Source organism: Sminthopsis crassicaudata, chromosome 3 (genome assembly GCF_048593235.1).
Source record: "Sminthopsis crassicaudata isolate SCR6 chromosome 3, ASM4859323v1, whole genome shotgun sequence".
NCBI lineage: Eukaryota > Metazoa > Chordata > Mammalia > Dasyuromorphia > Dasyuridae > Sminthopsis > Sminthopsis crassicaudata.
The window spans coordinates 639,304,690-639,329,194 of NC_133619.1; the positions used below are offsets into that span (position 1 = coordinate 639,304,690).

The 24,505-nt window shown below is 57.8% G+C and overlaps 2 protein-coding genes across 2 annotated transcripts; one reads left to right on the forward strand and one right to left on the reverse strand.

The window, feature by feature from the left end:
* Positions 1 to 3,075: 3,075 nt before the first annotated feature.
* Positions 3,076 to 6,286, forward strand: TMEM160 (transmembrane protein 160). The gene is made up of 3 exons (XM_074306949.1): positions 3,076 to 3,362; positions 5,243 to 5,335; positions 5,956 to 6,286. The coding sequence occupies exons 1-3, from the start codon at positions 3,146 to 3,148 to the stop codon at positions 6,240 to 6,242; spliced, it is 597 nt and encodes a 198-aa protein (XP_074163050.1). The 5' UTR covers positions 3,076 to 3,145; the 3' UTR covers positions 6,243 to 6,286.
* Positions 6,287 to 6,631: 345 nt separating this feature from the next.
* On the reverse strand, positions 6,632 to 23,113 carry NPAS1 (neuronal PAS domain protein 1). The gene is given in 14 exon segments (XM_074302600.1): positions 6,632 to 7,643; positions 8,332 to 8,426; positions 8,732 to 8,879; positions 9,416 to 9,522; positions 11,216 to 11,397; positions 12,094 to 12,215; positions 13,171 to 13,354; positions 13,984 to 14,073; positions 14,355 to 14,425; positions 19,416 to 19,426; positions 22,421 to 22,488; positions 22,491 to 22,604; positions 22,606 to 22,651; positions 23,019 to 23,113. Coding segments are annotated over 14 exon segments (1,854 nt in total). The 3' UTR covers positions 6,632 to 7,122.
* Positions 23,114 to 24,505: the final 1,392 nt, after the last annotated feature.

Genomic DNA, 24,505 nt, shown 5'->3' on the forward strand with positions numbered 1-24,505 from the left:
TATTAGTGATTTAGAGCATATATTCATATAGGCTAAATAAATTAAAATTTTATTTTTTCCTTTAGAAAACTGACTCTTCCTATCCTCTGACATTTATCATTTGGAGAATAATTTTTATTATTATAAATTTAAATTATTTCCTTATATAACATGGAAATGAGACCCTTATTAGAGAAATTTACTTTAGAGATTTCCCTCCATTACTTTTTTATTTTCTAATTTTAGTTTTATTAATTTTATAAACTTTTAAATTTTATTTAATCAATATAGTCCATTTTATCTTCTTTGATTTTCTTTATTTTTTACTTGGTCACTAACTCTTCCACCTCTGGATCTGAAAGGTAATTTCTTTCCCAATCTTCTTATTTATTAATTTTTTTACCCTTTATGTCTAAATAATGTGTTAGTTGGTAGCTTATCTTGATATATGATGTCCCATGTTGGTTCATACTTAGTTCCTTTCTTTTCTTTTTTTCTTTCTCTCTTTTTCTTCCTTCCTTCCTTTTTTTCTTTTGCAAGGCAACTGGGGTTAAGTGACTTGTCCAGGGTCACAAGCTAGTTAGTATTAATGTTTGAGCCTGGATTTGAATTCAGGTCCTCCTGACTTCAGAGCCAGTGCTCTATTCACTGTGCCATCTACTGCCCCCATCCTAGTTTCTACCACACTGTGTCCCAGTTTCCCCAGCAGTTTTTACAAACAATGAATTCATGCTCCTTAGCTGGGGGCTTTGTGGTTTTTCAACACTAGGCTACTAAATTCGTTTGTTTTGTTATTGTACGTTTGGTCACCCTCTCTTTTTCTTTTGTTGTTGAGTCATTTCAGTCATAACTGACTCTCCGTCACCCCATCTGGTGTTTTCTTGGCAGAGACACTGGAGTGGTTGGCCGTGTCCTTCTCCAGCTCATTTTCCATACGAGGAAACTGAGGCAAACAGAGTAGGTCAAGGTCACACAGCTAGGAAGTGTCCGAGGCTGGAACTGAACTCAGGAAGATGAGTCTTCCGGACTCCGGGCCTGGTGCTCTGTGCACGCTGGTGCTCCCTCGCTGCCCTGTGAGGCAAGGAGGTCCGCTCCAGGGGGGGGCCCCCGGGGGTAGATGGGAGAGCTGTTGTGAAGACAGAAGTGATGGGGTTGGATGGACTGATTCAGTCCTGGGTACTCTTCCCACAAATCATCCTTCCCTTGGCGTGGGCCTCTTCCCACAACACCGGTCATACCTGGGTCCCTACTCCAAAGGCTCTCAGAGGCAGAAACAAGCGGACAGACAGAAACAAGACAGACTGAGGGACACAAATACAGAGACAGAACTGGAGCTAGATATTGGAAAATCATCTGCACTGAGGCCGTGGAATCTTGATTCAATCAGCGAATCCAGTTGCTAGGGAGAGAATAAAGAGACGAGAGATGAAGGACAAGAACAGCCCCGTTAGAAACACTCTCTGCAGGGGTCAGGAAGGGGAAAAGGAAGGAACAAGGGGAGGAGGAGAAGCAGCCCCCGCTGCCCCCTCCCCAATCTCCCTCCCTGCAAAGGCTCTTTCTTTCCTTGCAAGCAGGACCGGGGGACCGGAGCTCCCGGGTCTTGCCCCCTGCAGGTCCCTCAGCAGATGCTCCTCCCGCACTGGGGGCGCGGGCCCGGCCCCCCCCCCCCCGGGTCTGGCCAGGCCGGAATGCGGTGGATTGTCACGTGAGGCTCGGATCCGGACCCAGACGTTTGTGCCCGCCGGGTGCTCTTCCTTTCTTGGGTCTCTGGGGGGAGGCTGGCAGGACGTTCGCAGCTGAGTCCCACGGTGCTGAATTGCTCTCGGGCCTGGCTGGGCCGCCCCTCAGCTGGTGCGGAGGATCCAGCTCGGGCCTCCGCCCGTGCTAGCTGGTGGCGCCACCTCACGCCGCCTGCCTCAGTTTCCTTTTCTGTCAGAGGAGCCGGAGAAGGAGACGGCAGACCGCTCCGGAGTCTGCACGAAAACTCCGACGCGGGTCGTGGAGCGTGGGCCCCTCCCCCCGCAGCTGCCGCCTCGTCCCCTTCCGCGTCTGCCGGGTGCGAGGAGACGAGCATTTCTGTTATTGGCGGTTTGGAGGCTTTTTCACAGTATTGCCTCGCTATCCAGGCGCCGGCGAAGGCCTAGCCTCCCGAGGACTACAAATCCCAGGATGCCCGGGCACTCGAGCCTTCGATAGCCTGGATTACGAGACTTTTATCGGAGAAACCTTGAGCAAAGTCTTTGTCCGGGTTTCGTTTCCACGTTTCCGCGTACACGCGGATCTTCCCGTGGGCCAGGCCGGCTTCCCCCCCTGGCGGCCAGGGAGCTGGCCACGCCGGGGGTCGCGAGGAATCAGCTCTGCGAAGCGCTGTTGGGGGCGAGCCCACGAGGGGGCGCTGTGCAGCTGCAATGCTCCGACCCTCTGCGGGACTGCGTCACTCCACGCCACGGAGCGTTTTCTAGGAGAACGGGCTGGTGACGTCATACGCCTCTTGGACTAAGAGGGCTGTGACGTCACGCTCCTGGGGGGCGCCCTTGATGGGACCCGAGTCAGCAGCATTTCCCCCGAGCATCCTCTGGCTGCCCACGTCAGGCGGATAGTTAATTGCTGCGGGGGAGTACTGCAGTCAATCAAGCCACAGCATTTATTAGGCACTTTCTGGGGGCCCGGCGATAAGCCACGCGCGTCTTTTACAGATGAGGAAACTGAGGCACAGGCGGGTTCTCGGAAGAGCAAAGAACGCTCCTTCCTAAAACTTTGAATTAGGCTAAGAGGCGGCCTCTTGACAAGCACACAAACAGCTAGCGCTTAATAAATGTTTGTTTTACTTGGCTGGACGTAAAAAGGAGCCCAAAGATGGCATCAGGAAAACGGGAGGGAGGGACTAGCTCTTAAAGGACACTGGTCGAGGCCCAGGAAAACTCCAAGTCCCTGGCGCGTGCGCGCTGTGCCTCGAGTGCCCGGGCATCCTGGGATTTGTAGTCCTCGGGAGGCTAGGCCTTCGCCGGCGCCTGGACAGCGAGGCAAGCGCTCTCTGGAGTGACAGAGGGGCGGGTCCTCGGGCAGGCTGGCCACTGAGCGAGGGAGGAGGACTGAGCTTGCCGCTGATGAACGGATCGGCGGCCCTCTCCCTGGGCCGGGGCGGGGCCGAGAGGGCCGCAGAGCCATGGGAGGCGGAGGCTGCTGGTGGTGGGGTCGGGCGGCTCGCCTGGCCCGGCGCCCCGGCTTCCGGGGGGCGCTGCTGCTGGCAGCCCCGAAGCGAGGCCGGGCCGGCCGGGGCTCCTTCGGCCCGGGGCCCGGGGCCCGTGCTGCGGCCTCGCCGCCCCCGGTGTCCGAGCTGGACCGTGCAGACGCTTGGCTCCTGCGGAAGGCGCACGAGACGGGTCAGTGCGAGAGGAGGCTGGGGGGAGGGAGAGGAGGAGAGTCTGCATGAAGGAGGCGCTCCGGGTAGGGGGGTCCTGGTGGCCCGGCCGGAGGAGCGGGTCCGGGGCAGGGTTGGGGGAGGGGAGGCAGCCCAGGTCCTGGAGAGACTGGGGGAAGATCCCCTGGCCCGATCCCCTCCTTCTGCACAAGGGGAGAATGAGGCCCGGAGAGGTGCCCGGGCTTTGCCCCCGGCGGTGGGAGGGAGGGGCTCCGCCAGCCCCGAGTTCTCCCGAGGAGGAAAGCCGCTAGGAGGGGTGCACACGTCGGGCGTGGCAGACCCTCGGACTCCCGGCCCGGCGGGCATCGGGTGGGATCCAGCGGACAGGAGCAGCCGTGCAGGGGCCCAAGCGCTTTTCGGGGCGTCTGGGAGGCTGAGAGGACGCGCAGCCTTCTGGGAGCTCGGGCTGCCCGTCGGCGGGACACCCGGCCTGGCTTCTGCTGAGCCTGGTGCGGCCTGCCGGAGCGCTGCGGGGAGGCCCTCACCCGAGGGGGGGCGGCCGGGAGGGATCCGAGCCCCCCAACCCAAGCGCGGCTTTTCCGGACCCCCGTGAGCGCTTCCTGGGGAGCAGGCGCTGTGCTAAGTGCCGGGGATGCAGAGAGGCAAAAGTTCGTCCCGCCTCAGCGGGAGGAAGCCGGCTCCAAACGGGAGCAGGCGGCGGGGTCAGCAGGGAAGGCTTCCCGGAGGAGGAGGTGTTCTGGTCAGGACTAAGGGGAGGTCGGCAGTTTAGAGTGGGGCAGGGCCGGTGGTCCAGAGCCGGCCAGAACGGACTCTTCCTTCAGGGAAAAGGGCAGGGACACAGACAGAAATGTATAGCAGGGACTGTTTGTGCGCCCCATCCTGTGGGTTTCATGCGGGCCTCGTTAGTTAATTGTATTGTGAGGAGAGGGAAGGGAGGCCCCGGCTGGCAGAGGGGTCCTGAAAAACCAGATGTAACTATTTTAAAGCGTTTCTTCCGGTCCACTAAGAACGACGGGATTTTCCAAGGATTTTCCCAACTTAGAACTACTGAGGCCCATGGGATGGTGGCCGAGCCCTTTCCTGCCTCACTTTCCCCAGTGCTGGTGCTTGGGCTGCGCAAAGAACCTCGAGACTTCCGGGGCAGTTTTAAGCTAAGCTTAAGATTAAAACTACTTTATAATCATTCGAGGCCTTTCATCGGTGAAGAGCTTGTTCTGTTTCAAAAGACAGAGCCTGAGGCCGGCCTGAGTAAACAGAGACAGATTTTAGGCCTGGGCACTGATCTTAAGGACTGGTGGGAGGAGAGAAGTAGATTTGGTATGAGATCACTGCACCCCAGGAGGCCGGTGATCACAAACGTCATGGATAAGGCCCAGAGTTCCTCTCACCCGCTTCTTGCAGCTCCTACTTGTCACCCCCGTTACAGAACCAACAAGGGTCTGAATGGGGCTGGAACCCAGGACTGGCTACTCCCAGCTCCGGCACCCTGGGCCCCGTGTGGAGGACCGTTGGCTGGGGAGACGGGGGAGAAGGCTGACCGGCACTTAGCCCATGCAGCTGTGCCATCCATGCCAGTCTGCTGCTTTCAGAGGAAGCTGAGGCTCTCAGAAAGTTGCAGGGCCCTTCATCTAGAGGCCAAAAGAACTTCCGAAGTCATTTTACAAAGAGGGAAACTGAGGCCCCAAGCGGGGGAGTTGCCCCAAGGCCATTATAGAAAGCCTTATAGAAAGGCTTTGGAGCCAGGTCCTGGCACCGGGCAGTGCCCGCTCTTGGTTAAACTCTTGGCAGACTGTGAGTCTGGGGTCTCCTGCTGAGGCCTCTGCCGGGCGGGCCAGCTCCTCCCGAGGAGGTTATGAAGGTGGCGGCTTCTCTCCCTTGCAGCCTTCCTGTCTTGGTTCAGAAATGGCCTCTTGGCGTCTGGCATCGGAGTCATTTCCTTCATGCAGAGCGACATGGGCCGCGAGGCCGCTTACGGTGAGTGCTTGGACGGGACCCCCGCGGCAGCCCCGGGTCTGCCCCAGCCCCTCCCTGGCCCTTTTCCGCCCTGGGGGCAAAGGGCATGAAGGGGACAGAGCAGAACTTTGGGGAGTGAGGTCCTGGTCCCCGTGTTCTCCTAAGGGAGGCGCAGAACCCCAGGGGCTATTTCCCTGGCTCCCGGATTCTGAGTGGCCACTCTCTGTCCCTGGAGGTGGGAGCCCTCTCGGGGATCCCCTTCCTCCTTCCCGCCTCCTCGGTCAGGCCCCGGCCAGCTCCCAGCCCTGGGGCCGGCTTCCCAATGTCCAGCCCGGCCCCAGCCCCGCCGAGAAAGGTGTTTGCTCCTGCTCCCTGGTAGTTCCTCCTGGCCTTCCTCCTGCCTGCCGAGTCCCCGCCCCCCCTTGGGTCCCCGCCCCTCCTCTGGCGCCTGGGGCATCCCTCGGCTGGCGCCTTTGTCCCCCAGGGCCGTGTCCCCACCCTGGTCCCCTCTCCTCCTCTCCTGCGGGCTCCTGTTCCCAAGCCCCACCTCAGTTTAGTCCGGTACAGCCCGGCCCCTCCCCGCCCCTCCCACCGCACCCGGCCGGCCCCCCCCCCACTGAGCCCCCTCTCCTCTGCCGCAGGCTTCTTCCTCCTGGGCGGCCTGTGCGTGTTCTATGGCGGAGCCTCATACGTGGCGGGCCTGGCCTCCCTCCGGAGGCCCATGATGCTGTCCCTGGGCGGGGCGCTGGTCGGGGGCGCGGCCGTGGCCTCCGCCGGGCTGCTCTGGGCCTGCGCCGTGGGCCTCTACCTGGGCCAGCTGGAGCTCGAGGTGGAGGGCCCCGAACCCGAGCCGGGGCTGGAGCCGGACGAAGCCGACGAGGAGGAGCCCCCGGCCGGAGCCGGCCCGCCGCGGGGCCAGGCCAAGTGAGGGGCTGCGGGCGCCGAGAACCATTAAAGGCCAGCGCACACTCACCGCAGGCTCCGCGTGGTGGTTTGAGGCGGGAGGCTCGCGTCGCCCTCCGCCCCCAGAGATGCCCAAGTCGGAGCCCCTGCAGGCCTCCTGTCCCCCCAGTTCACCCCCCTCACCCCGAGCTCTGACTCGTCCCCTGCCCGAGACTCCAGTGCCACCCGATCTCCCAGTCCGAGCCCACAGTTACTCAGTGCCGGCCCTAATTTCGGGTGTCCTCCAAGGCCATCTAGGGCACCCCCATTTTTACAGAGGAGGAGCCGAGGGCCCTAGTGGTTCAGGTGACTTGCCACGTGTGGGATGGGAATCGGGCCCTCCCTCTAAGCCCGGCTCCCTGCCTACTCCTCCCCCTCTGTTCCTCCCCTGGTACCCTGCTTTCCGGGCCTCAGTTTTCCCAGAAATGAAGGGTATGGCTGAAACGGTGTCTACTTTGGCTAGTCTGTGTCCCCCATCCGGGATACCTGGGCAGAGGTTCCCGGCTTGGCTCATTCAGTCCGATCCTGTTTTGTGGAGCGGAAGCAGCAGGCCTGCCTGAGAAGGTAAGGGATTTGCCCAGTCCCAGAGTCCCAGGAAATGGGAACCCAGCTCTCCCAAGGTTCCCCCAAACCCTGGCTCACAGCCTCCTCCTGACTGCCCCAGCTCAGCAAAATGGAGGCCACGAAGCAGTTCGGGAAGAGTTGAGCAATGCTGTTTAATTCTGCCGGAGCCCAGCCCTGGCCCAGCTTCTGGCTGTGACTTGGGGCTCCCTCGGTGCCTGGCTCCTGGGGAGGGAAGTCCATGCTGGAGAATGGAGCAGGCCCGTCCCACTTGTCTGCAGTCCCCGCCGAGCGGTCCCCCCCCCTCAGTCCCCTTTCCTGTCCGGTCCCAGGAAGGGCACACTGGGGTAGAGAGCCTCAGGAAAAGTCGGCCCAGGGCCAGCTAGCCTGTGGAGGTGCTGATAAACCAGCCCCGGGGTGGGGAGTGCCAGGCCCAGCTCGGCCGGCCCGTAGCGGATGGTGCTGGTATACAGGCCCCGGCTGGGGGCCAGGTAACCGGCGTGGAGCAGAGTGGGTGGGGATGGGGAGTTGGGAGGTGAAGGGGGCCTGTGGAAGGGCTCCCCGGCGTGGTAGGAGGCGGCAAAACTCCACGGCCTCATGGTCTCCCGCTTCAAGCTCCCTGCCCGGATGACTGAGGTGAATTCAGGACGGGGCACGGGGTGTCTGGGCTCCCCCTCGTCACTGTCCTCCCTGCCTTCCCCAGTGGTCTCTCCTTGGCCGCCGCTTCCTCTGGCTGGCTCCAGTTTGATGCGTTTACCCCGGGCATGATGGGCCCCAGGCTCAGGCTGGGAGGCTCCTTGCTCCCCCTCCACCTGGGCCTTGGACTCTGAAAGAGAAGATTACTGTTCCGAGCTACAGGCCTGACGAGGGCAACATTCCCCACCCTGCACCTCAAGTGAAAGACTGGGAAATGTGATCTGCAGGGGCCCCTCTGGCTCCCATGGTCTGTGACTTATGTTCTAATGTTCTTCCAGCTCTGACAATCTAAGTTCTAAAGTATTCCAGCTGACATCCCCTGTTCTAAGTTCCCTCCCAGCTCTGACATCCCGTTTTGTGCTTTCCTTCCAGCTCTAACATCCCTTGTTCTAAGCCCCCTTCCAGTTCTGACATCCCCTGTTTTGTGCTTCTTTCCAGATCTAACATCCCCTAAGATCCCTCCCAGTTCTGACATCCTCTGTTCTAAGCTCCCTCCCAGCTCTGACATCCCCTGTCTAAGCCCCCTCCCACCTTGGACCTTATGTCCTAAGGTCCTTTTGATGGGACACTTTGCTCTGTTTTAAAGTTGCTTCCATCCTGACATTCAGTGATTTTCTGAATCTGAGACTCTTTCACCACTGACGGTCCTGGGGATCTCAGATCCCATCTAGGGGCATTTGATGTGGGAATGGGTGGGCTGTGGGAGCCAAATTCTGGGGAAAGGGGTAGCATTCAGGGTTCCGAGTCCTTTGCCACCATGCCTGCCCCCCAGACCTGTCCCTGGTAGCAGGGGGCCTTTCTAGTAGTGGCCCAGGTACCTTTGATCTCAGGTTCTGCATCTGAGAGATCCTCCTGGGGGACAGCACTAGGGAGCTGGAAAGTGTCCAAGGCCATGTGGCTGCTTTCCGCTTGACTGTGAATGAGGAGCAGTAGTCACTGGCCAGGTCTCCCGGCCCTCATCCCTGCCCCTACTCTGAAGTCTCATAGGCTTTGGGGATAACAGGTTCCATCTGGGGTGACCCATTCTTCAGAAATGTTTCAGGGGCCCAGGGCCATCTCTTCAGCTGCCTGACGTGGGCCCTGGATTTTGCTGGCCCGCTGGAGAGACCTGGGGACTCTGATGAATTCTGTCACAAGTAGATGGAAGGTTTCCTCCCTCCCCACAACAGAGTCTGCCCTGCCCCCCCTCATCTGGACAGTGGCTCGGGCCTTCCTCACCTGAGTATGTAGCTGACCCAGACGACGTGGCGCTCGCCCGGGCTCTTGCCACTGATGGCCACCGTGGCCACAGACTGGAGCCAGATGAAGCCTCCAGCCCTCTGCAGCCATCGGTAATAGCCCGTCACCACCTGCCCTTTGTCCAGCACTGGCCCGAGAGGGAAAGGCCAAGGCAGAGACGAGTGTCGATCAAAGCCGGGATCGAGAGATGGAGTTGGGAGTGGGGAAACACAAGGGGGGAGGGGATGTAGGTCAGATAAAAAAGGAAAAAGGGACAGATGGGCAGAGAAACAGAGGACATTAAAGCAGAGATTGGAGAGACAGGGATGGGTACAGTGGGACGGTCCGAAATGGGAAGAGAAGATGTGGAGAGAGAGACAGAGACAACATATGGCCGAGAAACAAGAAGTGTTAAGGAACACACAGAGAAATAAAGGTGGAAAAGAGACCAATGGACAGTAAGAATCTGAGAGGTAGAGATACGTCTAGAGAAGGGGATCTTGGGGATTCTCAGGGGGAGGGGAGGAGATGCCTGGCTCAGCTTTGGTCCTTGCTACTGAAGGATTCCTCTGAGGGCAAAATGAGGGTGCAATGGGCCACTGGAGTAAGAGCTAAGAAAGGCATTCCCCAGGGGGAGGTTCCTGGAGATGGGGGGTCAGTGGGGGACCAAGGGGGTTCACGCACAGTCCAGGTGGCTCTGGCGAATTCCAACCACGTCCTCCCCGTGGATATACTGGTAGCAGCTTCGTCCAATCAGTTCTGAGGGGCCCACGTCCATGTAGTCACTGATCCTGCCAGGGACCCAGATGGACTGAATTAGGAGGAGACCTCCCAACTCCTCTCTCCAACCCCTGGCTTTCTTCCCATCTCTCTAACCCTCTCCTCCTCATGTTCCACCTCCCATCTCGAGCTCTATTTTCCTCATCCCCTAACCATTTTCTCCCTAGGTCCACCTTCCACCCCTTCTTCTCTTTCCATCATCCATCTCTTTCCCATCATCCATCTCTCTCTTCCCTTGACTCTCTCCTCTTCTTTCCGTCCTTCTTTCACCATTTGCAGAATCATAATCTGAATACTGGAAAAGGCTTCAGCCACGATCTATCACATCCTACTCCTGAAAAATATTTCTATTCAAACGTATCTGACAAATGGCCGCAGTCTGCATGGAGACCTCTAAGGAAGACCTCCCAAAGCGCCCCGTTCTCCTTCTGGATGGCTCTAACTGGTAGAAAGTTTTTCCTGATTCAAGATTGAATTTTCTTCTTTGCATCTTGAACTCATTGCTCCTGGGTTTGCCCTCTGGGGTCAAATGAAACAAATCTCGCCCCTCTTCCACGATAGCCCTTCAAACATGTCACCATAACAATTATTCCCCAGGAGTCTTCTCTTCAGGCTGTGCATTTCTGGTTCTTTCAATATGGTCTTGACTCAGTCCCATCATTATCTTGGTTGTTCTCTTCTGGACACTCTAGCTTAATAGCGTTCTTTTTAATTTGATGCAAAAAACTGAACAGACCACTCCATTCTGACCTCTCCATTTTGCATCTTTCTAGTTTTTCTTCCCCATTTCTTTATCTTTAGTCTATCTGCCTCCATCCCCTCCTCAGCTTCTTATCTTCCATTATAATACCTCCATTGTCCAATCCCGCCCTGAATCCCCATCCCTCCACAATCATCTCTCTATCCTCAAATAACCACAGATCACCTCATCCATCCACTAAAGCTCCTTCAGCCACCTCCTCATCTCCAACTTTGTCCTTTGGAGTCATTCCCATCTCTTCCTCAGTTTCTTCATCTCCAGCTTCCCATCCATTGCCACCCATCCATTCTTTATCCAGCTCTCTGTCTCTTTGACTTCTCTGACACATCCATCCCTCCTCCCTTTCTCAAATCTGCTTCTCCATCATTTCTTTTCCCCATCTCTCCACCCATACTTCAAGTTTTTCCTCTTCTCTCCATTATCTACCAACTTCCATTTCTTATTTCCCCATTTCCTCCTTCTACCTTTGTCGTCCTTTCTTCCGTCCCATTCCTCTTTTACCCATTTCTAAATTTACATCTGTCCATGCTTACTTCCCTACTGTTTCCTTCCCTCTTCCACTTCCCATCTCTTCATTCCATTCTCTGTCTCTTTGTCTTTCTCTCAGTCTCTTTCTTTCTCTCTGTCAGTCTTGTCTGTTTCTTTCTCTTTCTCTGTCTTGTCTGTCTCTCTCTCATACACAAACACATCTTCCCATCTCACTATCCCTGCTTTCCACTTCCACTGATTCATTCTTTATATTTCCTCCATTTCCCATCATTCTAACCCCACATTCCCACTTCTTCATTCTCCAAATTCCTCTTCTTAACTGACTCCGACCTCCCCACCTTCCTTCCTCTCATTTCTCTGGTTCCCTCTCCTTCCGTGAATCTATTTCCCACCCATCTCTCCCCCCTTTCTCAGTCTCCACTGCTCCCCATCACTTCACTTTTCAGCCCTCTCACCTGCTCTCACAGGAGATGATGGTCAAGGCGAGGCTGAGGCGAAAGACAAGCGTGTGGCCGTGCAAGGGAAGTTCACTGAGTGGAGCTGGGGGCAGGGTGTGTCCTAGAGCTACAAGACCCAAAGCTTGACCCCGCCGTGGTGTCAACAGCTGAGTCCTGAGGCGACCGGTCACATGGATTACCTGTGAGACAGTTGGGATGTGCTGTATCTGGGTAGTGGAGGGGTATGGCCGGGGGAGGCTCACTTTTACAAGTGAGAAAAACAAAGCCATTTCCCTGGCCTCCACCTGGAACTGAAACCAGGCCTGTTGAGTCCAAATCCGTGGCTGTGTAGCTGGATGAGGACCAGAGCAGTTGGGCAGAAGAGGGCAGATTGGCCATTAATGGGGAAAGAATTACAGATGGGCAGAGGAGGTAGCTGTCAGGTGGCAGAGTGGGTAGAGTGCCAGGCCTAGAGTCGGGAAGATCTGAATTCAAATCTGGACTCGGGCCATAACTAGTGAGACTGTGGGCATGTCGCTTAAAATAAAAAGTAAAGGCACTGCCTCCAGTGTTGGTTGTAGGAATCAAATGAAATAATGGGAAAGCACTTGGTGCTATACCTGGCACATAATGCTATATAAATGTCATTATTATATAGCTGGGTCAAGGGACAGTTATTTATTGTTGTTATAGTATTATTATAGTTCTATAGATGGACAAAGGAACAGACAATACAGGAAGCCCAGTTTGGCCAAGGACGAAGGAATGTCGAATGTTTGTGCCAAGGCAAAGAATAGGGGACTAAAGGACACTGAGGAAGCCCTCAGAGAGAGGGAGGAAGCCCTGGGAATCATCTTGGGGAAGGTGAAAGCGAGAGTCAGCTCAAGAGGGCTCACCTTGTATCCCGAAGCCTTGACGTGCAGCCCCCGCTTGGTGAGTGTGGATTTCATTCGGACGAAGAAGGAACGCTCAAGGGAGCAGGGCTGACTTCGAGGAGTAATCACAGGGAGGGCCAGCTCTAAAGAAAGGGGTTTGGGGGCTCAGTGTGTCTCTGGACAGTGAGCCTCCCTCCCCGGTTCTTCTCAGACCAAATCCGGGGCTCCCCCCAATCCCTGCCGCCCGTGTCCCCCATGCCCCAGACCTCTCAGCTATACAAACTCATAATTCCCTAATATTGTTCCTCATGTCACACATACAATCACCCAAAGACTCGGAGAGCCCTCCAGAGAAATGTAGTCTCACCAAACACAAATCCAGTGAGCCACAGATAACCTGGTAAGCCGCTTGGTTATTCATAAACACAGCCACATACCACCGTAGTAGCCCATGATGCAGTGGAAAGCATTTGATTTTGGAATGAGAGGTCCTGAGTTCAAGTTTTTCTTTGACTCTTACTTCCCCTGTGACTGTGGATAATTCACCCTGTGATAACTGTGGGTAATTCCCTGTGACTGTGGATAATTCACCCTGTGATAACCGTGGCTAGCCCACTTGGGCTCCTCTGTGAAATGAGGACGCCAGTGATCCTAGTGCTCCCAGGACTACCACTGACCACAGGAGCCAAGGGAAATGGCAGCTTTTTGTGGGCAGATGGCATGGAGGAAAATCTGAGTTTGAGCCCAGCTAAGCTGAGGTGGGATGCTTTGCATGGCCTGGAGTGGCAAGAGTGCTGGGTATGAAGGCAGAGGGCCTGGGTAACCCCGTCTGGGTCTCAGGGTCCTCATCTATGATATAAGGGGCTTGGACTTGCCCTAGAGATCCAGATGTAGAACCTGTGATCATTCTTGTGACTCCCCTCCCACCCAACCCAGGTCATCTTGAACTAGCTAGCCGATTCCCTGTGGGACTTAGACTGGAAGATTCAATTTCCAAGATTCCTCTTTAAAGCAGTAGATCAAATCACAGAGGGAGGTAGTCAGAGGCTCAGGCCAAGACCCCACCCTCGCTGGGGAAGGGCTCTTAGAGGAAATTACCAATCTCTGGGGCTTCAGAGATTGAGGAAGCTGAGGATGAAGAGGATGAAGAAGAAGAGGAGGAAGGCCCGGAAGGCGGTGCCCCAGGCCCAGGGGGTGGAGCCCTCAGCCCGAGCTGCTCCAGCACCTCTGAGTGGTCCCCTGGATGCACGTAGTCGAACACACTGCTGCCAGTCAGCTCCACCTGTGGGTCAGGGGGTGGCGGAAGTGCAGCGGACACAAGGGCTAATCACTGGTTTGCCCGCTGCCCTACCCCAAGGCAACAGGAGAAAAGCCTGGGTACCAGAGAATTACTTCCTATGGTTGGGCAAGGGAAGGAGGGAGTGGGATTATCCATTCGCCTTCCATGAACAAATCTCCCCCAACTAATAGATTCTCTCTGTCTCTAGGGAGCTTAATTATTTTCTTTAGGAAAGGGAAAGTGGGCACAGAATGAGTCTCTTCTGTGATGGGCTAATCTTTCCTTTCCTTTCTTCAAAATGGAGTGCGAGGAGTTGGAGGTGGGGAAAGATGTCAGGGAAGAAAAGGAGGATTGTCCAGGGAAGCATATGAAGGCCCTGGACACCTGGACACTGGAGGGAAAAAATATGGGGCAGGAGGCACAGGATGAGGGAAGGAGGCTAGAGAATGAGTTTGGGGAGCTCAACATCTACAGGGGGGAGGGACTGAGGACCCCCCAAACTAGATCCAGACAAAAGGAAGGGGAGAAAGGGATTCTCCCTAGAATCCTGAGTTTTCACTAAAAGGAGGCAGAGGAAACTCAGAGCTAAGGTCGGAAGCTAAATGCCCAGGGCCTCTACCTCCCATGCTTACCTGAGAGAGGCCCAGATAGATGGAAACGGTCTCTGAGATGTAGAGAAACTTGCCCTCCTGGTTCAAGGCGAACACGAACCCATCCAGCGACTAGGGTGTTAGGAGAGACCTGGAGAAGTGAGCTGGGGACCCGAGGGCTAGAGCACGCCAGCTCCTCAGCTCCTCCAAGGAGTTTTAGAGGAAGGAGGGGGGCCACAGAGGCTGACACCAGGGGGAGGCTGAGAGCTAATCTGACCCTGAGGGTTCTTCTAAGAAGGGGAGCGCAGAAGGGAGGGGAAACTGGGGTGCCTGGCTTCCCTCATCCTGCAGGTGGGGAGGTGGGAAGCTTAAGGGCTTCTGGTAGGGAAGGAAGGAGGCTTCTGGGACCTTACCTGAAGGATGTGGCCTCCCAAATGCTGCTCAAAGAGGTCGGTGAATAGGGCAGAGGTCTCTCTTCGTCCGGAGGCACCAGAGACTGAGGAAAGAGGCTGGGGCTGAAGCCTGCAGTTTATCCATTCTTATATCTGGCTTCCCCCCACCCCGTGCTTTTAGGCAAATCAGATGGATTTTTTGCACCTCAGTTTCTTTAGCTAAATATGGGATGAGTCCAGACAAAGCCTAAGGCCCTTTTCAGTTTGGAATCCCATGATTCGATGCTCTCAGTTCAGAGCCTCCCTCTGCTGTCATCTGTGACCATAGTCAGATCCTTGAAGCTCAGATCCCTTAGTTGGAAGCAAAGACCTGTAAGGTTTTTCCCGAGCTCTAAATCCCATTTTGTTGCGCTCACTGAAGACAACATCCCGCTTGGGTTTTGCCTCTGGTCAGAGGAAGTGAGAATAGACTTGTCAGGACCTCCTTGTTAGGCCCTTTCTGGGGTCTGCTGTGGTTTGGAGGTCAGCTAGCCTAGCGCACACTCACACACACACTCTCACTCACAGACACACACACACTCTCACATACTCACACACTCTCACACACACATTCACACACACTCACACTCACACACACATTCACACACATACACTCACACACACTCACACACACACATTCACACACATACACTCACACACACATTCACACACATACACTCACACACACTCACACACACACATTCACACACATACACTCACACACACATTCACACACACACTCACACATTCACACTCACATTCACACTCTCACACACACTCACACTCACACATTCTCACACACACATCCACACACTCACTCACACACACACTCACACTCTCACACTCACACACATTCACACACACACTCACACACACATTCACACACTCACACACACACATTCACACTCACACACACACACTCTCATACACACACACACACACACACACACACACATACACACACACACTATAGTTACAGACGTGGAAAGAATTCTAACCTCGGACTCACAAGAGCCGAGTTGGACTCTTGACTCCTCCTTTTACTCTCAACATGAATCAAAGCTCTCTGGGTCTCGGTTCCCTATTATCCTGCATCCGATGTCGTTCGGAGCATCTGGAGCCAGGCAAGGTGTCAGGGGTTCCCCACCCCGACAATACGCAGACGCAGACCCGGAGATGAGGTGACCCACCGCCCGGACCCCCTCGCCCCACTCTCCCAGAGCCAGGGCTCCTTCCTTGCCCCTGCCGAGAGGCGCCGCTAGTTCCCCAGTGGCGCCCGCCGCTGCTTGGGCCGTTGCTTTGGTGGAGACTTTCAGGACCAAGGTCAGGGACCAGAGCCGAGAACCGGTCCTTGCGGATTCGGGAGCTCTGGCTCAGAGAACGCCTCCCTTCTGTGGGCTCCCCCACAGAAGCCGGGGCCAGGGAGAACAGCGGGGAGAAGAGCCCCTTCTGCTCTCCCAGGGGCAGGAGCCCCCCCAGTCTGGGGCCGAAGGAGGGCGGGGGGGAGGAGGGGAAGGACAGGCAGGAGAGGACGACATGAGCTGGGAATTTCTAAATGAGTCCACATGATGTCTTCTGCCACCGAGCAGAGGCCGAACAGCCTGTTCCCCTGCTCCTGAACCTTATGTCTGGAAAGGGCCCAACAACTTTTCCCTCGTCCTTCCCACCTCCGGGCCCAGGCACCCCTTCCGCTCGAGAGCTTCCTGCCTTCCCTGGGACCTGGGGAGGCCCCCCACCCCCAGCCTCCTCTCCCGAGCCCCTCACATTCTCCCACGGGTGGCCAGCTCCCTCCCCGGGCTCCCAGCCTGGGCGCAGCCGGCAGCAAACAATGCCTGTGAGGGGGGGTGAGGGGGAGCGAGCTCCCGAGCTCACAAACAGCTCCCCCTGACAGACAGGGGAAACAATGCCTTCCCCGATAATTGTCGCAATTTTCTCTGTCATTTCCCTTAATTCTCTCATTTTTCCTTGCTGCAAATAACCCCTCGGGTCAGACAGAGCCCGCCTATAATTAAAAACGTTTAATGGGGGAATTAGAAAGCTGCTGGCAGGGAGCTGGGGGGAGGAGGGAGGAGGAGGATCAGGTGCCTCCCCTTCCCCCCAACAATTCCCCTCTCCCAGCCTCAGACCCTGCTCTTCTCTCAGGCTCTGGCAGGGAGGGGACATCTCCTGGGAGGGGTTCAGGTCTTATTCCTCACTCCCCAATTTATTCCTCTTTTCTCTATTTCCCCCTTCTTCCTGTTTCCCTGATTCGGTCGCCTCCCCTCCCAGTTCACTCCGGCATTCTTATCTCTAGCTACTTCTCAGTCCTGCCTCCTCCCATCCCCCTTAGAACCCTTACTCACCTCCTCCTGAGCTTCCCTTATTCCTCCCTTTCTCCCCCCACCCTGGCGCCCCTCTCTGCTCTTCCCCAGGCTCCTTCCCTTTTCCTGTGCCTCAAGCTCTCAAGCCTGGCCCATCATTATTTCCTCTCCTCACTGTTCTGCTGTCCCTACCAGTCCTGTTCCAGCACTCGTCCTCCCTTCCCAATGCATCCCTTCCCCCAAAGCCTCATTTCCCTGCTTCCACCCTGACCTTCTGATTTCTCCTAGAATTCCAAGTCCATCCTCACTTCCTGCTCCCTCTTCTCCCCTATTCCCAGACACCCCCATAACCTCCCTCTTTCTGCCCATTCCCCATCTCCTCCTCCTTTTCAGAACTCCAGTTCCTATTCCTTTCTGACTCTCCCCACTTGCCTCAACTACTGTCCCTCCCTCAACTCCCTCTCCTTTATTTGTCTCTTCTTCCTTCATCTCATTCTCCACCTTAGCCCTCCCCCCCCCTCCCTGACCCCCATACCTCTCCCACTCCTCTCACCTCCCTTTCCCCCAGATCTTCACTCCCATCCCTTCCACGGAGTGGATAAAGTGATTGACTTTGGAGTCAGGAACATTGCAAGGTCAAGCGCCTCCTTCCTCACTTATTGGCTGTGGAACCTGGCTCAGAAAATTGCTTTTTCTGATTCTCACTTTGTTCCCCTACAAAATGCAGATAATGATCGTCCCTACCTCCCAGGGAGTTTTGAGGATGAATAGAGACACTGCATAAGGTTCTCTGTGTACCTTAAAGTGCTACATGAATACACGTTCCCATATTTAGTAATAATAACGGCTTGCTCATATATCCATTTAAGATTTGCAAAGGATTTTACAAATGGTATCTCATTTGATCCTCACACCAACCCTGGGAGGTGAGCGCAAACTCCATTTTGTTGGTGTTGCTGTTCACTCATTTCAGTCAAGTCCAACTCTTTGGGACCTCATTCGGAGTTTTCTTGGCAGTTACTGGGCAGGTTTGCCATTTCCTTCTCCAGCTCATTTTACTGAGGAGGAAACTGAGGCAAAAAAGATGAAGTGACTTGGCTAAGATTACCCAGCTCAGAAGTGTCTGAGGCTGGATTTGAACTTAGGAAGAGGAGTCTTTCTGGTTCCAAGGTCCAGCATTCTGTCTACTATGGTGCCACCTAGCTGCCATCTCCATTTTACAGATGATGAAATTAAGACACATGTTAAGTGACTGGTCCAGAGTCACCCAGCTAGAAGTATCTGAGGCCAGTTTTGAACTCAGTTCTTCTGGACTCCAGGCCTGGTCTCCAGGCACTGTGTGATGCATTTTCCCCAAATCTCTCCCCTCACTACCTGATCCCCCTCCCATTTTTGGCTTTCCATTCTTTTAATTCACTCCCTCTGCCCCTCACTCCTACTATCCCGTCTCCAATTTAAGCCCGTCCCTTCCAAATGTTCCATCGCCTCCCCCAGCCTCTCCCTCCATTAGCAGCTCCACCATCTGTCTCCACCTTGACCCTAACCCCACTTCCCTCAGGTTCAGATCCTGAAAGGGGCCAGCCAGACTAAGACTGACTAAGACTCTGCCCAGCTAGCCGGGTGGGTGAGTGGGTCTGGAGGGGGGCAGGTAATGGGAACCCTCTCCAGGATAATAGGACCATGAGGTTGGAATCCCCCTTTGAAATTATTAGTCATTTTCTAGAGGAGGGGAATGGAGAGATTGGGAAGCCAGCCCAAGGTCACCCAGGCCACTATGGACCGTGCTAAAGCTGAGGGAACCGTCTCCCCAAAATCAGAGCTCTCCAGCTCTCCACGCTGCTTTGGACCCCATGGAGCCATTTTCTCCATCAAGGGCCCAAGGCACCCAGGGGGTCAAGCTTTCCCTCTCCCTGCCCTTCCTCCTCCAGCCCTGCCCATCCTGCCGCACGGAGAGGTCCAAATGAGGTTAGGCAGGGGAGGGACGGTATCCGAGACTCCCCAGACGCTCCCCTCGCCTCTGCGCTCCAGTAGGGTGACTAGGACAAGGCAGAAGTCGCCTTAGCGTCTGGAACCCAGCTCCCTCCCAGCAGTACAGGGCACACTTGGTATTCCTCTCGCTCCCTCTGGCTTGTCTCCACCACAGCCGGCCTGGGGATGGGAGCTGCATCTTTAAGGAGGCTCTGCTTTTCCCACTTCCCCTAGAAGGGGGGCACTGGCAGAGCAGAGTTCCCCTGCTTTGGGGGACAGATAACTGGGGGACTGAGCTAGGGGCACGGGAGTGCTAGGACAGCTGCAAGAAGAATGAGGGGTCTTCAGGTCATTGCCCCCCCCCACTTAGGAGGGATGGGGGGGTAGGGAGGGCAGCCGTCGCTAAAGATCTCAAAGCATTTTTAGCCACTCCCTGTACCTAGTCTCTCCCTGGCCCTCCCCCCTCAGAGACTGCAGGGCTGGGGAAGGACAGTGACCTGCCCCAGAAGTCAGAGAAACGTGTCTAGATTGCAATGGCAAGGAGGAAGGCTGGCAATGTCTTCTCTTTCCCAGCCTCCCACTGTGGGGACCCCCTCTTTCAGTGTCTCGGGGACCCTCCCCACTTTTCTTTGGTGCTAACAGGTATCTCGAGATCCAGCCTAACTAGATCATCTTGTGGGCCAGGGAACTGAGGTTCAAGAGGGAGGAGGCTTGGCCAAGGTCACACAAAGAATGGGGTCAGAAGCAGATCTGGCTCAGTTGAGTGCCAGACCACGGGCTAACCCCCTACAACAATCTACTGCCCACTCTTCCCTCCCCAGCCCCGCTCCCCCAGGTCCGGGGAAGGGAGGGAAACAGAGGGACGGGGAGAAGGTGGACTCAGAGATAGGAATGAGAGAGGGAGAGAAGCCTGAAGGATGGAGGGAGGCAGTTAGATAGGAGGGGCAAGAGAAAAAGGAGAGACTGGGGGACAGAAGAGAAAGGAAGGAAGGAGCTACAGAGAAAAAAGACCAAAGGACAGAGGGGAGACAGAGGAGAATGAAGCGAAATGGGAGGCTGAAGGATGGGGGGAGGCTGAGGGATGGGGGGGCAGGCTGTAGGATGGGGGGAGGCTGAAGAATGAAAGGAGCAGAGAAAGAGAGGTTGGAAATGGAGGACCAGGGAGAAGTCGGAGGTACAAAGAAGGGAAAAGAGGTGAGATGGGGACAGCTGCCGGGAGGAGGCCCCTGAAGGACGGAGAGGGGACACAGGGAGAGAGCAACAGACACAGGGCAGACACAGGGGGAACTGAAGCTAAGTGGGGGTGACTGAGGGAGAGAAGCAGAAACTGAGGGGCCAACAGGGGAATCAGAGACATGGGAAATTGAGGGAGAAAAGGAAATTGAGAAACGGGGAGAGGGAGAGGAGTAAAGGGCAGGGAGAATGAGAAAGGGGAGACTGAGGTACTGGGGGGAGAGATGGGCAGAGAGAAGGGGGAGAGAAAGGGGGGAGGCGCCGACCAGAAGCGGGGGGCAGGGCCTGGGATTCGCCTCCTTCATCTCTCCCCCCTCTCCTCCCCTTCCCCCCGGTGCCTGTTGCACCAACGAGGCTAATTGCAGGCGCATTAGCTCGCATTGGCCTCCCGGAGCGGCGGGGTCGGGAGGGTGAGTGCGCGGGGGAGGGGGGCTTCCTTGAGCCCGGCTTTTCTCGCGGGATTTCCTGGGCCCGGGGCCGGGGGCGCTCACTTTCTCCTTCCCCCTTCTGCCCGCATCTCTCGCTTTCTCCGGGTTTGGGGATTTCTCCCGCAGCTTCTCCCTCTTTCTGAGCCGCAGTCTCCTCCCAGGAGAAATCCCAGCCTTCCTCCTTAGCCTCCGAGTGGAGGTTAAAACGCTTAGAGATCCTTTGAGGGGGGACCGAGAAGCGCCTCTCCCGCAGAAGCCGGACTCAGAATGAGCATCCTCGGCCACGCGCCCCGTCTTCCCCCTCAGTTCACAAAGGAGGAAACTGAGGCCCGAGGGAGACTAACTCGGGCGCCCGACTGCTGCCCCGGGCCGGCCCCCATTCATTTTTGCGGATTGTGGGGGGGGGGAAGGTGGCGCGGAGCAAGGATGGGGGGCTGTCTTCCTCAAAAATGAGGCTGAGAAGGAAAAAGCATGGGGTTAGACTGTCGGGGGGATTCCCTGACTCTCTTCGTAATGTTGGACAAGTCTGGGCCTCAGTTTCCCTCTCTGTGAAATGGGAGTCCAGAACCTCCGAGGCTGAGGACCCGGGGACGCGCGCTTTCTCCCAAGGAGCCGGCACTCCTGGGTCCTCCGGAGCCCGGGCCCGGGTGGGGGAGGGTGGGGTGAAGCCAGAAAAAGAGCCGAGCGCCCCTCCCTCGCCCGCGCCCCCTCCCCCGGCTGCCGGAGACAATAGGCAGATGTTTATCCGGATTTCCAAGCGCACGCTCGGCGGCGGCTAATTCCCGGGTGGGTAATGACTGTAATCAGTGCTCGCGGTAATGCAGGATTCTCTAGGCGCTGCTTAATTTGCGTAATTACAGCCTTGGAAGCCGCATTATTTAAATGGCGATTTATCGCGGGCCTAATCAATGCTATTTTCTCGGCCCCCCACCCTCCCCTCCCCTCCCCTCCGCCGGGCGGTGTGGGAACCCGGGGCTCCGCCGACCTGGGACTCGGACGCCTGGGGCCGCGGGAGCCGCTCTGCCCCCGCCAGAAGTGGCTGCCCGCCCCGCACGGCACCCCGGGGCGCAGGGGGCACAAACTTCGGGGCCGCTGGTCCCGCTGCCGGAGGCGGCGCCCGGGAGCCAGGCTTCCTTCGGGAATCCTCCCGGGGCTGAGGTGAGAAGGGCTCCCTCCTGGGACCCGGGGCCCTCGGGGCTCCTGGCAGGCCTGGGAGCAGGGACGCCTGGGGCCTGGGGCCTCCTGGCAGAAAGACCCCGGATAACGGGCTCCCTTCGGGACCAGGGGGCTCCTGGCAGGCTGGGAGCAGGGACGCCTGGGGCCTGTGGCCTACTGGAGAGGGACCTCGGATAAGGAGCTCTCTTGTGAGAGGTGGAGGCCCTCGGGGCTCCTGGCAGGCCTGGGAGCAGGGACGCCTGGGGCCTGGGGCCTCCTGGCAGGAAAGACCCCGGATAACGGGCTCCCTTCGGGACCAGGGGGCTCCTGGCAGGCTGGGAGCAGGGACGCCTGGGGCCTGTGGCCTACTGGAGAGGGACCTCGGATAAGGAGCTCTCTTGTGAGAGGTGGAGGCCCTCGGGGCTCCTGGCAGGCCTGGGAGCAGGGACGCCTGGGGCCTGTGGCCTCCTGACAGGAGGGGCCTGGGATAACAGGCTTCTCCTCTGGGACCCGGGGACCCTCGGGGCTCCCGGCAGGGGGGGGCTCGGCTAAGGAGCTCCCTTGTGGGAGGTGGAGGCCCTTGGGGCTCCTGGCAGGCCTGGGAGCAGGGGCACCAGGGGCCTGTGGCCTCCTGACAGGAGCTCGGGGCTCCCGGCAAGGGGGGCCTCGGATAAGGGGCTCCTTTCTGGGAGGCGGGAGGCTCGGGCTCTCGGGACTGGCTGCAGGGACGCCTGGGTCTCCCCCCCTGCAAGGGCCGGCCAGAGGGGATGCCAGGGCTAGCCGCAGGAAGCAGATCTGTCACGGTCTCAGGCCCGGGCCCCAGGGCTGCCTTGGTCTCTGGGCGGGCCAGCAGAGCCTCCCTCTCCACCCAGCAAGGGAGGGCGCAGGAAGCCTGCTCTTTCTCTGGCCAGAGCTTGCGCCAGCTCCTCGGCGCTCCCCGGGTCCCCTCGGCGTTACCTGGCACTGGGGCGGGTCGGCTCTGGGTGGGCTCCAGGGGGGGTCCCCGAGGGCAGCGAAGTCTCGCAGGCGGAGAGGTAGGTGATGCTGAGCCGGACGATGGAAGCCTTGTCCAGCTGGCTGGTGATGGCGCTGGGCAGGGGCAGCGTCTTCGCCAGCTCGTAAAATTCGAAGTTTTCTTTGCCCCGGCGGGGAGCGGGCCGCGTTCCGGGACTTCTCCTTCCGCAGGGCCTGCAGGCTTCAGGGGAGGGGGAAGGGTCACGATGGCCCCCCCCCCCCCGCCCGGGGGATGGAAGAGGGCCTCGCAGGTAGAGTGGGAGCAGGGAACAGAACCCAGGGAGAATTCCAAGTGGGTGGGAACAGAGTCCTGAGTGAGAATCCCTCCGCTCAGGGGGCGGGACAGAATCGGAGAGTGGGCGGGGATAGAATGTTCCGAGAGTTCTCCCCCATTGGAAGTTGGACAGACCTGGGGCCAGGGTGAACTTTCTTAGTGGGACGCCCCAGAATCCTGAGGGAGAAGCCCACTTCTGAGGGGGCGGGGCAGAACTCTGGAGGAGAATTTGGCCAGAGCCGGCAGGGCCCGTGGGGGGGGGGGGGTTGCTCACCAGGGCGCAGGCGGGGCTTTGACCAGCAGCCCCTGCAGGAAATCCCACTCCACGCTGACGCACTTGACCTCGCTTCCTGAGAAGTGGGCCGCCATTTCTGCACCCCGGAAGACTGGCTGGTGGGCTCAGAGCGGGGGGTGGGATTCAGGGAGCCGGGCACCTGCAGTGGGAGAAGAGAGCCGCGGTCAGGAGCCATGAGGTCCCCGGAGGCCCCAGCCACCCGCCCGCCCTGTTCCCTCCCCCTCCAAGCAGAAGCTGAGTCCCGGCCGAGAGGGGAGAAGGCAGCCCGGGAGCCCCCTGATTCAAGCCTCCTCTGGCCTAGCTCAAGCCCGGCTCCGGGACCTCGAGGGTCAGAGTTCAGAACCAGCGGCTTCTTCCCGTGATTAGCCTTGAATATGCCCCTGCGCAGCTCCTGGCCTCAGTCTCCCCCAAGGGAGCTCCCCGAGCCCGGAACCGCGCCCCCCCGGAGCGCTTGGGGGGTGGGAGGCGCCGGGCTCTCCTGCCTCCCTCTTCTAGCCCCCAGGCCTTGGGAACTCGAGGAGCCTCGACTTACACACTCCCGGCAGCTCCCGGTCCTCCTCCCTGACTCAGAAAGCCAGGCGCTGCTCTCCCCGCAAGCGAGCCCGCGTGGGGCCGCCAGCGCGCGCGGACGTGCCCAGCCTCCCAGTCCTCAGCCGCCCGCGCCGGGCCGGCTCCCGCATACCAATGGGGGCCCACGCGGCGCGCATACGGATCGGGACCGGCCCGCGCCCTGCATACCAAGCGGCGACCCCGATGGAGCAGGCGGCGGGCTGGGGTGCTGGCGGACGGGAAGGCGGGGACTGGTCCTGAGCCCTAGACGGCCCGAGTCTCCCCCCCTCCCCCCCGGGGCTCCGGCCAGCTCCCCCCCCCCCCAGCCCCCGCCTCCGTACCCAGACTTCCACCCTCCCTCACTTCCCTTTGCTTTGCAGCTGCCCTGGAGGGACCCTAGACCTAAAGTGGGGGGAGGGAAAAGGGAGGCCACTGACCTCTTTCCTCTTTAGGTCGTGGGGTCTCTGCTCCCCCCCACCCTCACTGGGCTGCCTCGAGAGAAAGCCACGTGTTCTGGGCTTGGCGACCCCAGTCCCTCTCCCCAAATTCCCCTCCTCCCTCCCCAATCCGTCTCCTCTTCTCCTAGGACCTCCTTGGGCGTCCAGTGTCTCCTCCGGATTTAGGAATCCCTGCCTGCTCTCCCCCAGGGCCTGTGGTGTCCAGCGCGCAGGGATCCAGGTGTCTTCCCCATAAAGCGCCCCCCCAACTGACCAGCTGTCTAGATGTCCTCTTTCACTGGGACTCGGGAGCCCACTGCTCGCTCTCCCGGCCGCTCCGGGCCTCTGCGAGGACCCAGGCATCCGAGCCCGCCTTCCCCTTGGACTCAGGATGCAACCGCTCCCCTCCCTCCCCTCGTCCAGCTGCCAAAGCCTTGAGGACCGCGGTAGCCGTCCTCCCCGCTCAGCTTTCTCAAGCAG

Coding starts and splice junctions, on each gene's coding strand:
- TMEM160 (XM_074306949.1), top strand. CDS start 3,146: ATGGGAGGCGGAGGCTGCTGGTGGTGGGGTCGGGCGGCTCGCCTGGCC. Junction 3,363..5,242: donor GCGGAAGGCGCACGAGACGG/GTCAGTGCGAGA, acceptor TCTCCCTTGCAG/CCTTCCTGTCTTGGTTCAGA. Junction 5,336..5,955: donor GGGCCGCGAGGCCGCTTACG/GTGAGTGCTTGG, acceptor CCTCTGCCGCAG/GCTTCTTCCTCCTGGGCGGC.